General features: G+C 46.1%; 1 protein-coding gene across 1 annotated transcript in view; it reads right to left on the reverse strand.

Annotated features, from left to right (window-relative positions):
- Positions 1-22,478, reverse strand: part of GRIK4 (glutamate ionotropic receptor kainate type subunit 4) — a 285,803-nt gene that overhangs the window by 95,595 nt on the left and 167,730 nt on the right. The window contains exons 3-5 of the mRNA XM_090027057.1: positions 13,920-14,084; positions 5,148-5,245; positions 565-730 (exon numbers count right to left, since the gene is read on the reverse strand). Of these exons, the coding sequence (XP_089883183.1) occupies positions 565-730; positions 5,148-5,245; positions 13,920-14,084 (429 nt within the window). The remainder of the gene's footprint in view (positions 1-564; positions 731-5,147; positions 5,246-13,919; positions 14,085-22,478) is intronic.

Genomic DNA, 22,478 nt, shown 5'->3' on the forward strand with positions numbered 1-22,478 from the left:
GGTCCTGCACACACCCCGTTTAGATTATAAATGGTGCAGTCTGAGAAAGACATGCTTGCAAGAGACCCATTTGCTAAACAAGTAAATAAAAAGGTGCTCTCTCAGAAGCTGGCCTTCTACCTTTCTCCATTGTGGGAAGCCACCCACCAGACAAAACGCTCTTTCAAGCATCAAATAAGACAAGCAGCCAATGATTGTTCCCCCTCCCTCAACTGCTGCATACACAGCTGTTGGAAAACATGGAGATTTGGGATCATCGTGCAAATTCCTGTCTGCAGGCTTCCTCTCTGGCCACTGCTTTTGCCAAGCTCCCGCTTTGCCCCACAGTGGATTGAACAGACCCCACCTTTAGACAAATGGTTTCATTTATATCCTTGTAATCAGAGGGGTAAAAAGCACAAGCCTTCTGCAATCACCACTGCCCTTCTCAGGAGGGATTTCACCGCCGGCAGCAGAAGGTAGAGGCCTTTTTAACACAGCAGGAGGTGCCGAAAGATGTGGAAAAAGATAAAATGAAAGGAAATCAGGACCAGTGGGGGTTTAACTCAGGCTGGAGTGACTTACATTCAGCTTTGGCACAGATGAGGCAGGCAGTGGTACAGTTAAAGAAATTCAGGATCCCAGCAACAGCCACACTGATGTCTGTGTTGCTGGGATGGAGGTTCAAGGTGGTGAATCGCTGGAACTGGAACTTGAGGAATTCTTCTGGGGCCACTTTGAAATGAGGGACCTGAATGAAAAAGGACAGAGAGAGAAAGCAAGCAAGGTCAGCTGCAGGAGAACGTCAGTAAGGAGCTGTCAATTCGCTGCTAAAAAGGGAGTAGGCAAGAGAGAAAAAAAGTCCCAGGAATGTGCAGCTGGGACAGAGGAGCAGGATTTTTGCAAGATCACCACAGCAACAAGGCTGGGGACCAACTGGCTAAGCAGCAGCTCTGCAGAAAAGGACCTGGGGGTTACAGCAGACAATAAGCTGCGTATGAGTCAACAGTGTGCCCTGGTTGCCAAGAAGGTTAACGGCATCCTGGGCTGCATTGGTAGGAGCGTTGCCAGCAGATTGAGAGAAGTGATTATGCCTTTCTATTCAGCACTCCTGAGGCCACATCTGGAGTCCTGCGTCCGGTTTTGGGCCCCCCGCTACAGAAAGGATGTGGACATAATGGAGAGAATCCAGCGGAGAGAAATGAAAATGGTTGGGGGCTGGGGGACATGACTTGTGAGGAGAGGCTGAGGGAACTGGGCTTCTATAGTCTGCAGAAGAGAAGACCCAGAGAGGATTTAACAGCAGCCTTCAACTACCCGAAGGGAGGTTACAAAGAGGATGGAGCCGGACTGTTCTCAGTGGTGGCTGATGACAGACCGAGGAGCAATGGGCTCAAGTGGCAGCAAGGGAAGTTTACACTGGATACTGTGAAAGGGTTTTTCCTTAGGAGGGTGGTGAAGCACTAGAATGGGTTACCCAGAAAGGTGGTGGAGTCTCCATCCTTGGAGGTTTTTAAGGCTCAGCTCAACAAAGCCTTGGCTGGATGATCTAGTTGGGACTGTTCCTGCTTTGAGCAGGGGGTTGGACTAGATGTGACCTCCTGAGGTCCCTTCCCACCCTCATTTTCTGTGATTCTATGAACAAAGACCTGGCTGGCAGCTTTAGGGAGATGGATGAGGAAGGGCCTAGCTGAGGCTCTTTAGTAAAGGTCAGCAGTAAGGGGATGCTACACTGTAAAGGGAGGTGTAGGTGTGTTGAGTTAGTTTAATCTAGCCAGCTTGGGTACCATGAGCAACAAAGCTATAGCAGCTCTGTCTTTAGCAGGGGCTAACAGCCCTCACTGGTATCTGCGTGGTCCTGGATGGGGCTCATGGGGCCCACACAGGAACCTCACCACCACGCATGGCTTCATTGCTATTAGTACCCATGTTAGCTAGATTAAAGCTGCACATGCAGCAATTAGTGGAGATCTACCCCCAGACGTTTAGGAGGCTACAAGAAAGAGGAACAAGATGACCTGACGCTGGCAAGTCCCAGGAGGAAGAGGAACAGTTGCAGCAATCAGAAGCTTTGGGCCTTTTGATCTGCTGAGAAGGAACAGGCTATTGTAAGGCAGAAAATCCAGTGGGATCATCCCTCCCAGCCCTAATAATATTTAATTTGCCATTAATAAATCAAGGCAAAGGCAGAAGCAGGGTAGTGAATCCCAGGGAACACAGGCAATGTGGAACAAGCCAGCGCTGAGGAAGGGTGGGCAGAGAGCTGGCTCCGTTCTGACTTGGGCACATGCTCAGAGACATGGGGAGGATGCAGCAGGATGGTGGGGAAGGTGGCTAGGGCCAGCTGGATGGGAAAAATTATTTTTGTTGTTTTGGCGGAATGAATTATTTGGAAGAAATAGAACACGGGAAAGGGAAACATCTGGTTCTGCTTCATTAGGAGGGTGTCAAGTCCTCTTTACTTCCATTACCACAGTTTCCGGAGGCTAGCGCCCCACTCTTCCGAGTCTTCTCCTCCTGGGGAAGGCTGTTAGTGGGCTGTGATGGCTGCTCTTTTGAAGGCATAAGCTGTTTGGTTAGTAATCGGAAAGTTAGAGGGAAATAAGCCGCTATCTGCCTTGATTTCACTCCACAGCCCTCATCCGGGGTTCCATTAACAGGAGAGAAGCCGACCGTAAGCTAAAGGCAAATTCCTTTAACCTAAGCAGCCGAAGCATCCACGGTACCGGCTTGCTGATCATTTGCTGAAGTCATATGGAGTCTGAAGCTTGCAGTAAAGATTGCTAACAGGAGAGAGAGCTGCTCCGACACAGGTGTACATGAGAACTAGTTACAAGCAGCCTGTGATCTCCAAAGGAGGCAGGCTCCAGCCTCACAGTGGATGGTTGCTTTGATCCAGGTCTTTTCCTCGCCCAGGATAAAAAGTCTGACTCTTTCCTTATGTGCACCAGAATAACAGCACTGACTTCATTAGAGAAAAAGGCTGGTCTTTTGGTGACGGCACTGAACTGTGACTCAGGAAATGAATATTTTATTCCCATTTCTGGCAGGCTGCTTGTGTGACCTGGAGCAAGCAGCTTCATCTCTCTTTGCCTCAATTCCTTGTCTGTAAAATGGGTGGGTGGGTAACAGAACTTGGCCTGTGAGCTCCTGAGGCAGAGCTTCCCTTACAAGCTGTGCATACCAAGCCCAGCAAAAGAGAAACCCTGGCCTTGTTCGGGGTCTCTAGGTGCTCCTGCGAGGCAAATTATAATGAACTGCTCCTGACTGACGTCAGTGCAAGTGACAGCGCACAGATTCAGGCCCAAGAAAGAGACCACTAAGGCTGGAGCTGAACTCCGCAGAATGCAAGTTTTGGTGCCGGGTACCTCTAGAAAGAAGCAGCAGTTTATGAATAACGGGCTGAGACCAGGACCATGGATCCAAGTGACGCAGATTAAATGCAACGTTCAGGAAAAGCACTCATGATCTAATGCAGAGGGGTCTTTGCCTGGGATACAGAAGGCTTCAGATGTTTAAATAGGCTGAAGCATTAAAATATACGCTCTGGGGAGCCACCCTGCCATGATCAAGGGCTGGCCCTAGAAGATCTCTTTCGTCTCTACTGCCTCAGATACCAGGAGGAAAAAGGAGTGTGCCCCGTGTGTGAATGCAGCCTATTTACAGTGCTCCATTTCAGATGCTCACAGAGATTGGAGATACCAGAGACAGGGTTGACTAAATGGCTGAGTGATGTTATCAGACTTTAAAGGGATGAACTATGAGAAGAGAACTCAATTTCTTGTCCCTGGAGTGAAGTCAGATCAGTCTAAGGTGGTTCAAGGTTTATAAAATATTAAATCAGGTGCATAATCTGGCCACAGACAAAAAGTGTTTGTACTGAAGGAACATCTCCAAACCAGAAAGGGGGAGTAATCTTCCAGGAGGGCTGCAAACAAAGCTAAGAAGCTGTCGGGAGACTGTGTAGGGATTCACATCTGCCAAGCAGTGGATAGCTTTTTCAACAGGAAGCGCTGAGGAAGCTCAGCGGTGGTGTTGGGTCTTAGAAAAACCAGGGGGATGGCAGTACAGGAGGGAGCAAGAGCCAAGACACAGAGGAGAAAAAGTTGATGTGGGGAGAAAAGCAACAAACAACAAGATTAAAGGGAAGGAGGGCAAAGAGACCAGGAGAGAGAGGATCTGTGCACTGAACTCTGGATTTTGGTATGATCTTTTCCATGCAAAAAGGGGGACAGGCTGGATGTGTTAGTGGGCAAGGCACCAGGCTGGCACTCAGGAGCTCTGGGTTCAATGCTTACACCTAAACCCCAGACATTCCCAGGCCATGTCTGATGCCTCCATTCCCCCCCCAACCATGCAAGATGTAGATAACATCCCTGCCCCACCCTGCAGGAAGAGGCGAGGATAAAATCTACAAGTGAGGATGAGGAGCTCAGATACTGCGGTGATGGAGAGCCAGACAGATACCAGGATGGATAGGTGCAGACTCACTAGTTAGACCCGAGTGCATGAATGGAGGCGAAGTGACAGGAAAGCTGCAGGAGACTTCAGATGCTCTTCTCCTGACAGTCCCATGACAAGTCAAAGCCAGGAAAGGAGGGAGGAAAGCAACAGGAAGGGAGCACGCAGCAAGACCCTGGCTGGCATCTCAGGGAGAAAAGCATTGTCTGGACACAGAAGACTCCAGCTTGAAGGCACAAACTGACTGAAGAGCAAGAAACCTTCCCTGCTGGATCTGCAGAGGAGGCACTTGCAGCTTGGAGGCAACAAATGCTTTCTGGGATGATAGCTGGGAAGGCAAATAATAACTTCATTTGCAGATAATAAAGCAGAAGTGAGATGCTGCATCCTCAAGTACTGAGGCAACAGTCAGTGGAGACAAGGAGGGAACTGCTCCATCCAGAGCCCAGCAGAGAATGGGGGCTGGAAATTGTTTTTAGCCTCCAGAGTCTTCCTGGACTCAGGCTCGCATGGGCTGAGAGAAGGATTTGAGATGAAGCTGCCGTGGTGAACAAGGTCAGGGGAACTGTATCACCCCATGCACCCTGCCTGCCCCTCCGTTACAACCTCCCACCCTTGTCCCCTGTGGACCTGCACCATGGGCTCAGGCAGCTCCGCTGGTCAGAGCATTGGCTCAAAATGACTCCCAAAGAGGACATTTCACTCACCTCTTTCTCCCCACAGATATTGCTGATAATGGAGCTTGAAGCCGGACTTGATGAAGGTCCCAGGACAGCTACCACCCCTTTCGGCAGAATCTGGCACACTGGAGTCACCACGGAGAAGAAACATGTGTTAATGAGGTGCGCTTATCCAAAGAGTCCCAGTAAGCAGTGATGCCTACACAATACAGCACAAAGTATATCAACTCACCCAGCCTCCAGCGCCCCACTGAACCAAGAGTCTCTGTAGCCCCAGCCCCATGAAGTCAGTCTCATATCCCTAACTTTCAAAACATCGCTGCTTCCCACTACTAGTCCCATAGCCCAGCTGTCTTACAGGACAGACCTCCAACCTTGGTAAGTCCCCACCATGTGCTCCAAACCCCTTATCACCACTGCTGGCTTCCTCTTAAAAAGTCGTGGCGCACTCCCGCCTGCTGCCCCCAATCCCACAGAAGCCCCTCGCCAATGCCATTTGCACATTATTTTCCAACCCCTCCGAACCGCTCGCATCTGCTCTCTCTCCACCCTCCTTCAAGCCCAAGGACAGCCGGGTCCCTTTGCCTGGTGACATGCCCCTTTCGGGCTTTTCCTGCTTTGCAGCAAGAAATTTTCACGGAAGTTTATGGAAGATATTAAGCAACGAACGATCCAAGTTAAAGCAACATACTGCAGCAGCCAAACTTCTCTATATTTCTTCTCTCATCTTTTGCAGAACTGAGTATAAGAAGAATTAAATTATTGCTCTCGGTTTGTTTTTACTGTACGCTCTGTGCAGCAGCAGTTAATGTTCTGGACCCAGGCCACAAGAGTTGATATAACATTAACAGGACCCTGACAAACTGAAGAAGCTGAATTTTTCCCTTGGTCTCCTGGGCTAAACTGTAACCTTCTGTGCTTTCAATCAGAGCTCAAGTGAGCTGAAGGGACTTGGAAGGCCTCCCCGGTGGAATTCAGATCCAACCAAACCATCGAGGACTGTTCCTCTGGAGTAATTTGTATGAGTGAAGCCTCCACAGACCGAAACCAGCAGCATCCTCATTTCTGAGCCCTGAGGTCCCCAAAGGATATTCTGAACTTGACATGGCTGATTGGAGTTTTGAAAGACATTGGGAGAAATGGCTAACTCAATATTACCACGCTCCCATCTCCCTCCCATCTAAAGACACGGGCAGGCAGACGAACAGCAAATACACAGTCATGTTTGCTTAACTAGCATAACGTGAGCGCTTGCAAGGTATGCGGACGCCAGGTGGGAGAAATTAAGTTCACCACGGTTATTTGCCTTCTCTACAGTAACGTCTTGTCAAAGCTTTCAAAAATCAAGTGTTTACGAGCTAGCTTATGCAAAGAAGTCATGCATCTAAAAGACAGTCCCTCGTATATCAAGTGACTTGTTTTGCTTGGGACAGGATTCTTCCTGTGGGCACCTGGTGTGTATCCGAGCCATGCCTTTACAATGGTGGTGGAAATTACCTAGATGCGAGCGTTGGAAGCTGAAACCAGAAAAACTGAAAGTGGAACGCAATTTGAATAGCGTGGGTAGTTAATCATTGGAACAGTCTTATGACAGGATATATGGGTTCTCCAGCACTTGAAGCCTTTAAATCAAGACTCAATGTCTTTTGGAGAGAAAGAGAGAAAGAAAGAGAGAAATGCATTCTCCTTTGACAACAAGTTACTGGGCTCTGTGCGGCAACCACCGGATGAATGTCAAAGGCCTATGTTATGCAGGAGGTCAAACTGGATGATTATAATGGTATTTTGTGGCCTTAAATCTAGGAAATTATATAATCTAGTGGCTACAACAAGGGTATAAGAGGCAGGGCTCCTGGGTTGTAGTCCCAGCTCCGCTAATGACTTGGTCTGTGACTCTGGGCAAGTCATTTCACCTCTCTGTCCCTCTGTGAATTAGGGATGAGACTAGTGCTTTGACAGGCAATGACGTGGTTTAATTAATTCATCTTTGTAAAATGATCCAAGAAACAAGGGCATATGAAAAGTGTCATCCCAGTTTACACCCTAACCCACTCAGGAGGACATGGAGGAGCTTAAACCTAACATCAGCAAAACACAAAATAATAATAAGCAAGCCCCCCTCCCCATACCTTTCAAAACAAGGATAAAGTAATCTCCTCAGGTAAAGAACAGAAATGTAATCATGCAGTAAGACCTCTCTTTTCATTGTTTTAAAAACTGATGTAAAGGTAGTACAGTATACCTTTGTAAATCCGTATATATAAAAACAATAATTGGGTACTCTCAAAAATCCGGCACTTTTTAAGCTTGCACGCGGCGGCTCCTGCCACAATCCACCGGCCCACGCTTCTGCGCCACGTGCGGATGCTGTTCCAGGACCGGCCATCGCTCCAGTTTCAGAAATCCAAAATTTTAAAATTTCCGGCAGGTTCTCGGTCCCGAGCATGCTGGATTTATGAGGTTATACTGTACGGTATCGTAAATCTTCTGCCCACAGTGCAGCACACAACAGGGCACACCTTCCCACAGAGATGATTTGTCTTATGGGAACTAGTCCCGCGTTCGAGAAGACAGCTCATTGCCATGTTCTACGCGGTGCTGGACTTCTCGGCTGCAAAACGGTGTTTGTGACCACGGGGGGAGAAAAAAACTAAGACTTTATTTCCTGCCACCCAACAGATGTCCACCAAAAGGTAACACTTGTAGACTGGGCCCCAGGGGCTCAATATTCCACTAAGAAAGTCAAGTCATCTGGGCAGAGATGCAGACGACAGAGGAGGAGGCCAAACGGCAGCCCTGCCAGACTGAATGCACCCGATCTGGTGTGAAGTAGGAAACCAAGTTGTCCTGGGTCTAGGTGGTCTTGGCTGAGAGGCTGCCTTGCAATTCCGGCAGCTGTAGATACAAGCCAAGGGGTTTTGGTCAAACACTAGGCAAATACTTAGGCCACAGAAAATGAATGAGTGACAAGGATTAATTTAGCCCCATTGTTGCCACCGAGCTGATGGACAGGAGTAAGAGGACAGCACGCATCTCCCCTTGGTTTTTTTCCCCAGCAGCTTCAAAGGGATATAGCACTCGCTTCTCCTCTTCGCTTAGAGATTTGCTGGCACTCACACCTCTTCAATAGACCCTTTTGACTAAGAATATCAGCAATTTGCAAACTGTGCGTTCCGTTTTAGAAACATTCATCAGTCCCTCGTGACAGCTGGGATCCTTCAATTATTCTGCAGTGTATCAGGCGCCTGCCAGCATCCAGGAGGAAGGCACAGGCGCCCGTCCGTGTGCACACGTGTGAATAAGGCAAAAGTCCTAAGGGGGGGGATTTTTGTCCTGCATGTAGAGGAAAGTTCGGCAAGCGCTTTCCCTTTGTCTCTCGGGTAGCCAAGAACAAAAAGTGCGTTAAGTAGTCATAGCAACTGAGTTGCAACAACTGTCAGAAGAAAGAGCAGCAGCTTATCACTCTAAGGGTGAAACAGCGGATGGAATTACAGGGGGGGGAAAAAAAGGAAACCAAGTGGAGATGCCTTGAGGCAGAGGCTTAGGCCATGTTGAGGAAGCTCTTCTTGTAATCCAAAGCCATTTCCTAACTCAAAATGCTGCCTGCTTCTTTCACTCTTCATGGGAGTGGGGAGGAGGAAGGGGGAATCATACTCGGACCCAGCCCTGCTCCACCGACAGGCATCATGTATTCAGACAAGCACATGCAAGGATGCAGGACTGTCTGCACAACTCCACATTCATTCCTGGTAAAAGTGATCTGATTTCAGTGGCATTATCCCAAGGACAACATGGACTAACCAGAAAACCATGGATCCTAATGCAGAGCTTGCCATGAAGGATGCTGGCCAGGGTATCACACCACCTTTCTGCCAGGGTACCGCAGCATGGTCTGCATAAAATCATGCACCCAGGTTTGGAGAGCAAACCGCCTGGGATCACAAGGTCCCAGTGCTGACCTGCAGCTGAGCATCTCATATGTCAGAGTAGAGGGAATCAAGGGGTAGGACTGGCCCCATCTTTACTGGGCAACCTGAGCTGAGCTTCCTAAGCACTGCACATCATGGCTCCGATTCAGTAATACACTTCCACATTGCTAAGGCTAAGCAGGTTGTACAGCCTCCACTGTACTGTCACCAGTCCATTGCAAGTAGACCCAATACTGTATCCCATCTGCTTCCAACACAATTCAATCTAAGTCGACTTTCAGTCTCTGTTGCTAGCTGTGGACTCCAGGGAACACCCCCAGGCTCACACTCACAGTCCGGCACACATTTAGGATATAAGTGGCTCACTCAGCCACTCCACACCTCAAAATCAGTGCCCGGGACCTTCTGACATACAAGCCTAGTACATGACTCTCTCAGTGACAGACACTGTACTCTTCAAATACTAGAGCGTTACAGATCTGCAAATACAAAATACAAAATGGGCCCCCCTTCTAGCCTCACCTCGTGCCTTCTTGCAAGTCAGAGGTGTCGATATTTCTGGCTGGGCAGAATCTCTCCTGTCCTCACCCTCCTACAGGTCCTCTGGCCACGTGCCTAGAAACAGTCAGCTAGCCACACAGAGCAGCACCCTGCTTTTTAGAAGTAGACTCTCAGTGGAAAGCTCCCGTGCTCACCCCTAGTCACGCTGGCTCTGATGAAGAAAAGACCATTTTCCCACAGGGTCAGGCCAGTAGCTAACAGTCATTCAAAGGTGATATGCCCTGTCTTGATGAGTTCTATATACATATCAAGCCAATTTCCTAGGTGAGACAGTTGCCTGGGATACATTACAATAGGGTGCCCTCATGCATAATGCAAACTGGAGCTCATCATTTGATACAGGCACATCCCACTCTGTCACAGAAGCACTTCACTGCTTTGCTGAATCAGGGCCTAAAGATATACTCATAGTTTGGAAATACGAGCATCTCTGCTCACAGAACTATACGACATCAGTTAGATGTGTATTAGGAAGAGGTAACAATTCCTGTTCAGTCTGTATATTAAAGATACCAGCATTCATAGACAAGAACCTCAAAGCATTTGCAAATTCAGGGGTACATTCTCTCTTTGCCCACCAGCCTCTGGTGCTGTATGCAACAGCAAGGCAAGATTAGCAAAAGGAAGATCCTTAGAAGCTGCCACATGCTGAAAACCACAGACTGATGAGAGGGAAATGTGTCCCTTCTTGGACTTCAAGAGGAAGAAAGTCATTAAACAGACCGTTTTGGAACCCTATAAAGGAACTGGGGGAAAATATAACACATGGAGTAAACGGGCTTTACCTGCAATGAAAAGAAAACCCAGCCCTGCCCATAATCTTTTCACTATGGGATTACTTCAAAATAGTGATATGCAGATGCTTTCTTACAAGAACAACCAATATATTTATTTGCCTCCGCCTCCCTTTAGATAGAAAATGAACAGGTCTTAATCAAATTCATGTGTAAGTTTGTCCACAGATAAAGTTTTTTATCTGTTCTAGGAATCACAGTTTTGCAGCAGCATATGTTAAGATCCCCAACTCAGCCATTAAAAAATGGAAAATTGCTTTACAATAAAATAAAAAGCAACCCACAAAAAGTCTTTCATCTCTTAAAATGCTAATTGCATGCGAAGTGTCACTGTTTGGATGTAATAGCGACATTCCTGGAATCAGTTAGCTAAACATACTAGCTGTGATATTTAGGAGTAATTCAAAAGGCGTGAAATCTGAAAGTGGTATTAAAGAGATGTATAAAAGCTCTGCAGTCATAGGTTAAAACATCAAAACTACTTTCATTACTATCATATGCAATGACAACTGCTACTGCGGTGTTAGAGTTGAGAAGTCAGGTATTCAAGAAGTAAAGAAACCTTTCATTTTAAAGGGGCTTGATTCACTTTTAATATTGGTGTATACCAAGAGCAACTTTACTGCGAGAGCAGGGAGGGGCAGAAACCAAATTTTCCATTTCGTAGGAAATGCTGCAATTTCACAATTTCTTTCTCGCTTGCAATAAAACAATGGAAAAGGTGCTGTGAAAGGCAATTCCAAAGAAAGAAATTGCTTCCTTTTGATCATATCAAAGCATTTTGTTCCAACGTCTACTTTTTTATATTCAATTATTTAATATATATAAAAAAAAAAGTGTTCTAAACTGGAAAAATGTCTAACTTCTCAGGAATTATTACTCCGCCACCCCCCCACATAGTATTTTGCTGAAATCAGCAAGTTTCTACCAAATGTCTATGAAATGTTTTGGTTTCAACAAATTGGTATTTTCAGCTAGAAACATCAGAAAAGCTGTGATTCGCTCTACATTGCTGTAAGTAACAAGGGAATCCAGGACAAGATCATTACCACCTTCTATTTGGTCGCATTCACCCACACACGATGAGAGGAGGAGATTGGTACTAAGCACACAAATAAAGGAATGAATGGAAAATGCTGACATCAAATTCGAGGCACGTGGCAAGGAGGATGAGCAGAACAAACAAGAGAGGGAAGCGATGCATCGTCCACGTTTCCTGTCCTGCTAATGACAGCGGAGAGGGTGAGGGATAGATAAGGAGGCACACATGGAAGCTGGACCCTGGTCGCCAGGTCTGTCTGTTGGCTCCGTGCCCTCTGCCCTGCCCGGGACGGGTATATGTGGGCAGGCCAGAGGGCACACGTGTGACTGAAGCTTCACTTGGACAAAGGATAAACTGAACAGATGTGACTGGGGACACTCTTTAATCAGCTGTGATGACCCAGAACAGGGCACAAGCCGGACCCCTATTACAGAGTTCAAGAAGCGAAGGCAGAAGAAGGCCATTTCAAAACTTTTCCTCGAGATGCCGGAGGAGAAGTTTTTAACCTTAACTGTCTCATCGGTGCTGGGCTCTATATATAGACACCCGGGAACCTTCTGAAATACACATTAGTAACTGAATACGGAGGAACGGTTCTACAAATAGTATTAATTTCTTATTTGGGGAATCAAGGACTAGTCCCTCCACCTCACATGCTAACAGGCATGATGGTCCCTTCAGTGAATTACCCCGAGACTTGCTGCTCTGAAGCACTGAGTGCCAGGACTCCCTTTGAACCTAATGGACATGGACAGCATGCAGGACTGTTGAGAATCAAACCCAAAGGCTTGGAAGAGCAGCAACTGAAGATAATTTTAGGAAGCTGTTATCATATCCTACGGGACAGCCCAGCAGAAATACATAGAAGTAAAACCAACCTGGTTCTACAGCCATTAGACAGCGTTGCTCAGAAATCACTCTAAAAGCCTATATAAATTTATATCTTTTCTATAGACTTTTAGAACTCATCTGCAATAGGGAATTATAGCCCTGTTATAGGATTATATGAGATAGCTTAGCAATTTCCTGTGGAGAAGTTATCATAGTCTTTTGCTTTCTATAGGTCTTTTGCTACAAGAGGCAGCGCTTAGAGCCATTTTTGTTTTTAATTTTTATTGGGACTAGGGAGAGATTTTCCCTGACTAGGGAGGCAAAAATAATCAAACAAAAAAAAACAACCTTGAAGGCCTCTGAGAACATTAGTATATTAGTCAAATAGACAGGTTTTAGTAATGGATGCAGACTGGATGAGCTCATGTCTAAAGATAAAACCCTTTAGAGAACATCTAGATCAGAGATCTATTCGCATTTGGGAAATGCACACCCCCAGGATGTGTATACTGCCTCTAGAAAGAGAGCTTAGGCACCACCTATTCTGGTATACACAGCCCCTTGGCAGCTAGTGTTGAGAAACGCAGAAGAAGAGCTGCTGCGTTTCTTTGCCCAGCTCAGGGCTAAGCAGCATTTCAGAAATGAGTCAATTCAGACCAACATTACCTAGTTCTTGTTTAGTGCTTTACATCAGTTCATTTCCAAAGGGTTTTAGCCAGGAAGTCAGTATCAGCATCCTCAGTTTACAGATGAGGACACCCAGGGTGTTTACAGGTGTTCTCCGAGAGAGGGGGGCGCTTTAATTAGAGCCATTCTAATTAGAGCATCATGTGTATCAGCATCCCCACCACCATTTTCCAGCACGGGGACACTGATACACGCAATGCTACAGTCTGCTGGAGCACAGCAATTACCACACTTCAGCAGACTCAATTAATCAAACCTGCTCAGACAGGCTGTGATTACAGCACATTAGAGCAGCTTTGCGGCATGTGTATAGGCACCCCCAGGCATAGAGCAGGGAAGGAAGTCACTTTGCTCACAGACAGCCATAAACCAAGGGCAGAGCCCGGATGAGAACCCAGGACTCCCAAGTCCCAGAGTTATGCTGTCTCCACTGGGCAACGCTTCCTCCCCTCTCTACTTTCTGAGCCTGCCTTAAACCTGCAGACAGCTCTGCAGGGGAAATTCTGCAAGCGAGCAAAACCTGTGTGTGATAAAAGGATGGCCATTAAACTTTAGCAGGATGACAGCGCACACAGAAGAGGGGAGCAGCCCTAAAATACCCCCAAACTATTTAAAAGGACACTGCCCCATCTGCTATCCAGCACAAGGGAATCCCACTAGGATGCCAGCAAGCCTACCACACACTTGGTCGCTACAGCAGAACTGCCTTTAGGAGACTTATAGCTGGAGAAGCACTTGATACCCTAACAGGGTTTGTGATCATTCAGATGCTTATAACAGGATACTATCTGTTCCTGAGAAAAGCCACACTGATCTGATGAATGAGACTGTTTTCTGGGGCAAGCACTGCTGCAGACTCAGACCAGCAGACATCTAAGGAAGGATGCTCTTGCGGGGAACCCCCACTTGGAGACCGACAGGAAAAGAAAAGGTTCAAGGCCCAGGAGGTACATACTGGTTTCCGCTGTCTCATATTCACTGTCTCTCAGCAGCTCAAAAATGTCCACCTCCACTTTGGCTTTTCCCACTCGCTCTGGGGCCCGATTGATCCGGTTCTTCGCTAGGGTGATAGACAGCCTCTCCCCTCTGCTGCACTCCATCGGGTCATCCAGAATGGCAGCTGGAAAACAAAAGCATGGCTCAGTAAGGAAGGACTGGAAAAATCAGTAGAACCTAGAATAAAACCTGGTGAGTCAGTAGGCAGAGGAAGTAAAAGGATCAGGGGAGAGAGAAAAAGAGTCCATTTTCCATGGTGCATTTGACCAGTGCTTTGGCAACGGTAGGTTTCTATCTTTGCAGGGATGCCTGAATCACCTAATCTGGGAGGATTACATGACTCAGTGGGGCCCCAATTCTGTATCCATAGGATCATAGCAAAGTAGGGCGGTAAGGGACTTCACATGATCATCTAGTCCAGACGCTTGCTCAAGGAAGGATCATCCCTGACTAAACCATGCCAGCCAACTGTCTAACCTGCTTTTGAAAGCACCCAAGGATGGACATACCGCAGTTTCTCTAGGGTGACTGTTGCAATGCTTGACCTTTCAAACTGAGTACCAAGCTTACGTCCTACCAAAATTGCTCGCCCCCAACAGGCATTGGTTAGGCATGGGATGAGCTGTTCCTTCATCGTATCTACTGACGTCCATTCATTTTATTACTGCCCCTCACATCCATCCTTACCTGTCATGCCCACCTGTTAGTGCCTACCAAATTTCATAGATTTCATAGACATTAGGGTTGGAAGGGACCTTGGGAGATCATCCAACCCAGCACGCTGCCCCAAGGCATCACTTGTGAGCTCCCTGCCTCAAGAGTGTCTGTCCCTTGCCTGCGCAGCGCCTAAGCTCACTAAGGACAGATTACTGATTGCAGTTTCTAAATGTTACTAGGATACAAAATCATAAAGCTGGGGTTTGTCCACTTCAATCCAGGGAAAGGATCAGGGCCCAGTTTAGTAATCGCTTCTCGGCCTCTTGAAGGCTCAGATCGAGCGAAAACATTTAATGCCCAAGAAAACAGTTCGGGATTTACTGTGATGCGTGAATTAGCAAGTGAACAAGCACAGGCGCACGCACAAGAGTGCATCAAAAACATGCTTTGTTCATTTGATAAAGTCTCTGTGCAGTGCTGAGACCAGCAGATCAATTCTCACAGTCAGAATATTTCAGGAAGCGAGTGGGCAGGGGTGGGTGGGGAGGGACAAATATTTTTCAAACAGAAGGCACTTGACTCTTGAACTCATCTCCTGAGCCTGCCTACTCAAATCTGTGCTATGCTGGGGCGGAGAAGAGATATTGTGGTGTATGGTTTTTACTTTTTTTTTATTTTTTTTTTTATAGAAGATAAAAATAAATTGGAGTTGAGCATTAATCTTAATACTTCATAACGCACTAGCAACATTTCTGCAGTACCGTTTGCCGAGTCTGGTTAATAAGAGCTCCTGTTGTAGCACTCAGCTATTAAATCTTAGTTGGGAAGACAGCACTGTTTTGTTGGTATATGAATTATAAGGGGACCGATGCTTATCTTCTTTGCCAAAGTTTCTTAGCAGCATTGCTTCCATTAGGGCAGGAGCTGCCTGGGTGTAAACCAGACCTAAGTAACACCAGAATCAGGCCCCAAAGTGCGTAGGTTAGCAAAGAGTAGATTAGTGCAGCTCTGCTGTATAATGTAAGCACACAGGCCAGGAAAATACAGAACCAGCTACAGCACTTGTTAAAGCTTTGAAATGCATCACTTTGCTGCAGAAGCTTTCCTTTTTCCTTTTTTAAAGAAAGAACCATGTAAATCAACTGACAGCCGAAATAAAGCAAATTGGCTGTAACCTAGAGGTACGGAGCTGCTCCCGCAGTGGAGGGAGCGGGGGCAGAACAAGGAAATAGATAAGATTTGCAAGGCACAGGGAAAGTTAAAAGAAGATGTCAGGTAGGCATAAAGAGCAACTTCCAGCTGGGACCAAAGCAGTGCAAGTTTGTCCTAAGGAGCTCCCACCTGGAGAGGTACGGCACTCTGGTCTCCAGCTGATTGCACCAGACCAGTACAAAACATACCCAAAAGCCCTGCAGCAGCAGGCTGCTGCATGATAACTGGACTCCAAGGAATGTTTCATGTTGGTTCTCCAATTGTCAGAGATTACTTTAGACCCTGAACCTTGAAGTTTCTGCCTCCAGAGAGATCTCGACTTGGCAGCTGGTTGCAATGAAGTCCTCAGACAGCTAATCCCCTTAGTTATGTCTACTAACAAGACCACAAGGATGCCATGCTTCCAAGAAGGTATCCAGGTTGTAGCCATATTGGTCTAGAGGAAAAGCAATCAGGGCTCATGGATAGAGGCGATATTATTTATTAAACCTTATTTTTGCAAAAAAAAAAAATAATAACAATTAAATGAAATCTTCATATTTTCCCAAGCAAGAAACAACTTGGACCACCTGCAACCCGAGATCCTGCTCCTGTCTTTAAAGTAATTTCCATCATCACAGCCTCACAGGAGAGCTGAGACTCCTTACCAGTGAAGGACTGCTGCCCAGAGGGTTTTTTCCATCTATTGGCTCCTCTGTGAAATCCTATGAAATATGAACTTTCATTTCTACCCAGGCGAACTTTTACAATCTTTTCTCTGATGCCAGATGAAGGATGTTTGTGCCCAAAAGCTTCACAGAGTTCATAGACACTAGGGCTGGAAGAAACCTTGGAAAATCGAGTCCATCCTCCTCCTCAAGGGGCAGGAAGTCAGCTAGGGTCAAATCTGGTTGAATCTCCTACGAATCAACCTGAAGCTTCGCGCAGCCCTCGATACCACCTCTGTCTACGAGCCCTGATGCTTCCAGGAAGGTACTTCAGGACTTGAATGATGGCCCCCACTCCACTACTGACCCTACATGGAGGTGCAGAGGTATGGGTGCAGCCAATAAGTCCAGCAGTTGCCCTTCACATTGGTGTGTGACAATTCTTCTCTGCTTTTACACCCCCGGCCCCCCTCCCAGAGGTTAATGTTCCCTGGCTTTTACTCTGCACAAAGCCACAAACTCAATGCAAGTCTCAGTTGCAGCCCAGGTATTTCGCCCAGGACCATGCCTGAGAAAAACTTGAGTTTTCACACGATTCTGGAGTCATTGTGGCATAAGGACTAAAGGGGGACCTATGCAGGAGGTAATCGCTCCTGCACTAAGAGAAGAAAAATGTTTTGAGTTCCTGTGAGCACTTATCTCTGCAGAGAGAGCATCTGGATGGCTTGAGGACAAGGCCAGTGTCCTCCACGGTCCACTGCTGTCCAGCAGCAGAGAGCATTTCCTGCCTCTCTGGGATAACGCGTCTCCCGAGTGCCTCTCAATGGCATTTCCACTTTAAGGTTTCATTTTACACAGCTCAAGCTCTGGGCCGTTGCTTTACAAGGCACAAAGCTACACCCACACCATTACAGGTTAGACGCGAGATTTTCTCCTTGTGGATGCACATGTCAAACACCCATTACATCTAGTGGGACACACGCACAGGAGCCGCAAGGAAACGAGATGCATAAATAGGATACCGTGTCTGTCCTGCGTGATTTCCAGCATGGTTATTCATTTGCAGTTCTAGCTCTGGTTGAACACCACAAAATGCTCGCCACAGCTGTACCTGGAAAACTGTTAAGGGGAAAAAGTGCACGTGTGTGCGTGGCGAGGGATAACAGCTATCTGATCCCCTCCAGCGAGAAATGCTCCAATCTGGCATATTCCGTCGACTGTGAAAGCTCGTTGTGATAAAAAAAATAAAATAAAAATTAAAGAGGCTGCATCAGCAGTTGTATTAACGGTATGTTTGTGGAACATCTGGACAGCTAACAAAAATAATCATTGGTGCATGAGGGCTTTTGGGTTTTCTCCTTTTGCTTCCCTTCCTCCCCGCCGTTTGACACTCTCTAAGACAGCACGGTTACTCATTGGAAAGTGCCAGGTAGGCACCTAGTGGCAGCTCATACTTAGGCTCTGAGGTTCTCAGTCCCATGGGCTAGCATCCACCTCTAGATTTAAATAGAAAGGCATAAAAATATATATTAAAGAACATGCAATGCTGAGATTTCCGGGCAGTGCTTTTTTTTTTTTAAGCATTTAAAATATCCGCTTGCCCATGCTCTGGTTTGTGCCAGGCACGACTGTGAAAGGGAGAGATTACAGAAGCAAGTTGGAAGTTGATTCACTTGATCAGACGTAGGCACAGAGGCTTCCATTCACACGATGAGCACTCAGGTCCTACGGGGATAGGGATCAGAGTATGCCAGAGTGAGGGGTGTGCGTATGGACAGCTATAGATAGGTTAGTAGGGAGGCACCTATGGGGATAGACAGATGCACCAAGGAACTGATCTTCCCATCTTGCATCACTTTTAAGGGTTTCAAAAACTGAACTAGTCTCTGATAAGGAAACACGTGACAACAATTCTTCTGAGATGTGTCTCGCTGCACAGATGTCTTGGCGAGCAGTCCCAGTCCTTCAGGCAACACCATCTCGTCTGCTCCGCTTACATACAAGCGCTGTCATTATCTGCAAAGCACGGGCAGTTAATCTTTATCTCATTATACGACTGCAAAGGTTGTGCTTTCCTCTAAGGCCAGCAACTCGGATCATAGGATTTTTAGAAGTTGATATGCATGGTGGCTATTTTTAATTACAAATGAGCCAAGCGAGGAATGAAAAGCATTCCAGAAAGCCAAGTGTTGTCTCACTCCTCCTTGACCTCCTCTCACTCACAGAATTAACCCACAAATCCTGCCTCCCTGATCCAAGCGTTAGGAGCTTGGATGCAATTTTATTTTTTATTTTTCGCCTGGCCCATGTTGCTATGAAAGGGCAGGCCAAAACCCAAGATCTGAATTAGAACTGGTTGGGAATTTCTCAAAAAGGTTTGCCCAAAGGAAAAAGTCAATTCCTTACTGCCAATGCTGTTTGCAGGAAAAGGCTGGTTTTGAAGAGCTTTCCATTTGAAAAAGCTCTTGAAGTTGTTGGAATGGGAGACATTTCCTAACAGCTGCATTTTCCAGCTCAAAATAATTTCTCATTTCAAAATGTAAGTTAATTTCTAGTACAGAACATGTATTTTTAAAAGGCATGTCCAATGTCATAACTGATTCTTTTTTTAAATGGATCACATCATCTGTTTGCAAGCACTTTTGAGACTGATTTTTTGTGCTAATTCAGGGTGGGACCTTTTTTCCCCCCGCTTGAAACCTTGAACATTTTCCTAAGCTGGGAAAAATGTGCTTCCTTGCTCCCCTTGCCAACTGCCTGAATGTTGTGGCTTGTCTTGAAAACACATCCCTAAGAAAGGAGGCAATACCCCAACATTACACAGCAAATTGCAGAAAGCGAGGGGTAGCCTGACGCAAAAAGGAGCTCCATCAGTGGCCGATATAAAGGCCCGAAAATCTCCATTTGATATAGCAGGAACAAAGATACAGCTCTGTTTACTTACCAGCATCCCACTAGATCAGGGCCACATGGGAACATATTCCTTTGCTAATCTCCTCATTTCGGGAGATGATGGGAGCCCCACAGTTGTGTAAGGCTGGTAGTGCATAAAGAAGCAAGCCTATTGCAACCACACCTCCTCCAATGGCTATAGCACATTCTGGCTCAAACACAGTATCTCAATTAGACGTGACCTCATTAAGTTTTTAGTGGAAACACTAGACTGGACAGCATGTCCTGGAAGTTCAGAGCCAAGCCCACCCCATTTTACAGTTTTTCTCGCCCTTCAAATTACAAACTTTGTTGTGGCAGCAAGGAAAGAACAAGGATCCTTGTTTCCAAAAGCAGGAGCCTCCAGATGCTCGAGGTAGGAGAAAATCTACATTAATCTTTGGGCCGGACCGAGGGCCTATTGCTGGGCAGCTCTGATGCAGCTCACTAGGAGGCAGTAACACCCATACAAACCCAACCAGCCATTAATGGAGAGCCATTACAGATTGCTAACTTCCTTCAGGGCTTGTGCAGAAATTGTCACGATGCTCCATCTGCTCCCATACTGTGAGACTAGTTAGTTGTTACCAAATATTAAACCAGCTCATGAATCTGACTGGGTAATGAGGCTGAACTAATCTTTATTTATTATTATAGCTAGCAGACCAAAAAGGTAATTTAATGTTTAAAAAGGTTGATTTTAAAACTTTATGTCTGGGGATGCATTGCCAACTCTCGTCTAATAATGGCATCATTAAGTACAGACTAAAGTCTTTATTTAAATTCTCTTTTATGTATTCCTGTCTATTAACGATGGGGAGATGCGTCAAGGAAATCTTTAATTCTGGAAACTTACATTAAGCCTTTGAACTTTGTTAGCCACAAAAATCACTGCACTGCTTTTCTCCCTGGTTGTAATAAATGTCTCACACCTAGATGTTTCAGAGGGGGTTTTTTTTGTTATTATTATTATTACAGGATCATGAGCAAACATTTTCAGAAGCAGCCACAGGTTTTCCAGCCATTTCCGAGTTTGTGAATACCGACAGCAAGAGTTGGAGTCAGGGTCCTGTAGTCGCTCTGGGATTTGCTTTCAAAAAGGCTAAACATCTCAAGCACAGCTGGTCTAGAAACATCTTTGCCCCCACAAGAAATTTTGATAAAGATGAAAAATGGCTCCATCAAAAGTTTTCCTCCAGGGTTTTCACGCTTCTTTCTTTTTTTTCTTTTTAAATGGAAAAATTATTACCCAGGATCCATAAAATTATTGCTCTTTGCTTGAAAAAGTTCACTTCTTTGAGTGAAATAATATTCCTCATTTTTATCCTTCCCTCTCCCAATGAAAACCTATAATATATTTCATGGGTTTGGGGGTGTTTTGGGGACTGAAATTGCAGTTCGGAGGGAAACGAAAGGAGGTGCTTGCTAGTGAAAAATATTTTGGACAGCAAATTTTCATCCGGTTCTACACTCAAGTTGGATACCCCAACACTAATTGACACACAAGGGCTTTGGCAATCAATACTCAATTAGGCTGCATAACTTGGAAACCCCAGAATATTGACCATTGGCTATTGATGTAGATCATCACGTGACAGCAGCAAATCCTCCTCTTTTTACACTCAGCAGTGTAGGACAACTAAAATACATTCAGTACTGTCCCAGGATTCCTCTATACACCAGTAAGTTGTCTATACATCAGCAACTACTTTGCTCTAGTTGTCTCAGAGATGTTGCATACTAGTGTGGAAGGAAAGGACCCCACAAAATGAGCACATTTATTAAGATGTAATCCAACCCATATAAGTTTTTGAGAACACTCTCCTTGGCCCCCTAACAAGCTTGTAACTGCAGTGTGTCCGCCAATGTTTCATTCAATCTAGGAAGGATTTCCCAAGGGATGGGGTTTCTATTACTTCCTGCAGGAGATCGGTTCACTGACCCTACAAGCACTTACTCCACTTCATACAAGTAAAAGCTTGTAACACAATTCCACAGGAGCATTTTCACACTACTTTATCACAGCAAAGACGAGAGAACACGAGAAGCAGCAGAGCAGGCCACGTCCCACTTTTCTCCCCTCCCCTTGAGGAAACCCCTCGCAACCCCCTCGCAGAGCAAGACGGCTGTTCATTTTCCTTGGTTCAGTCAATTTTGGTCCTTTCATGTGAAACGGCCAACAACGGGACCAGTAAATGCTAACCACCTGGGCTGTGTTAGCAACATAGACTGCTGTCCACCTAGAGCTGGGCCAAGACTGATCAAGTCATCCTATGAAAGCCACCAGCCAATTTTTAAGAGAGCAGGAACATTCATTTCCTACCATCCTCAGTTGAGTTTCAAGCAGCACCCGAGCAGCAAAAATCCTTGCGTCACACTCCCATGAGCCAAGCAGTCCTCAGGTGTGCTTTCACTCCATGAGCCGCATTTGTAACATGCATATGCACGCTGACAAGGCCAACACGGTAACATGTTTTATTATGTATTTCTACTGAATTCATGATGCAACCAAGACCTAACGAAGTGGCGTTTTTACAACAACAGGGAACAGATGTCACTGGAAGGTTTATATGCTGTTAGAACAACACTGTCTAGCTGACCTTTCCCAGTTAAGTTTATTAAGTACCGTTCACTTCCTTAAGATGCCTCTCGCTCTGTTGGGATGTTTTGCCATAACTTATGATCCATTAAAAACACAACTGTCACTCTGAGTCGGTGCCTGGAATATGCAAGAAGATTAAAGCATGGAGGAACTGAGATCGCTTCCCAAAATCTACCGCCAGAGGTTCGAAAGGTCTGTCTTTCCACGTTCCCTATCCCCCTGGTACATAAGGTCATACTTGAAATATTCTTCCTATTTATGCCCTCAATCTACTTCCAACCTCCTGCATGTTCCCAAGAAGCTCAAACCTAAAGTTGCAATGTGGATTCAACCCAGATACAAGAACTTGCACAGGAGAGCCAGGATCAGTTGAGAAGTGCTCTAGCACTGAGGGCTCTGAGATCTGTTTAAGACGTGGGCCATGGAGATGTTTGGAAAGCATCCAGTTGAATGCAGCAGGATCATTAAC

The sequence above is a fragment of the Crocodylus siamensis genome, chromosome 14, assembly GCF_052110815.1.
Source record: "Crocodylus siamensis isolate JL-2025a chromosome 14, ASM5211081v1, whole genome shotgun sequence".
NCBI lineage: Eukaryota > Metazoa > Chordata > Crocodylia > Crocodylidae > Crocodylus > Crocodylus siamensis.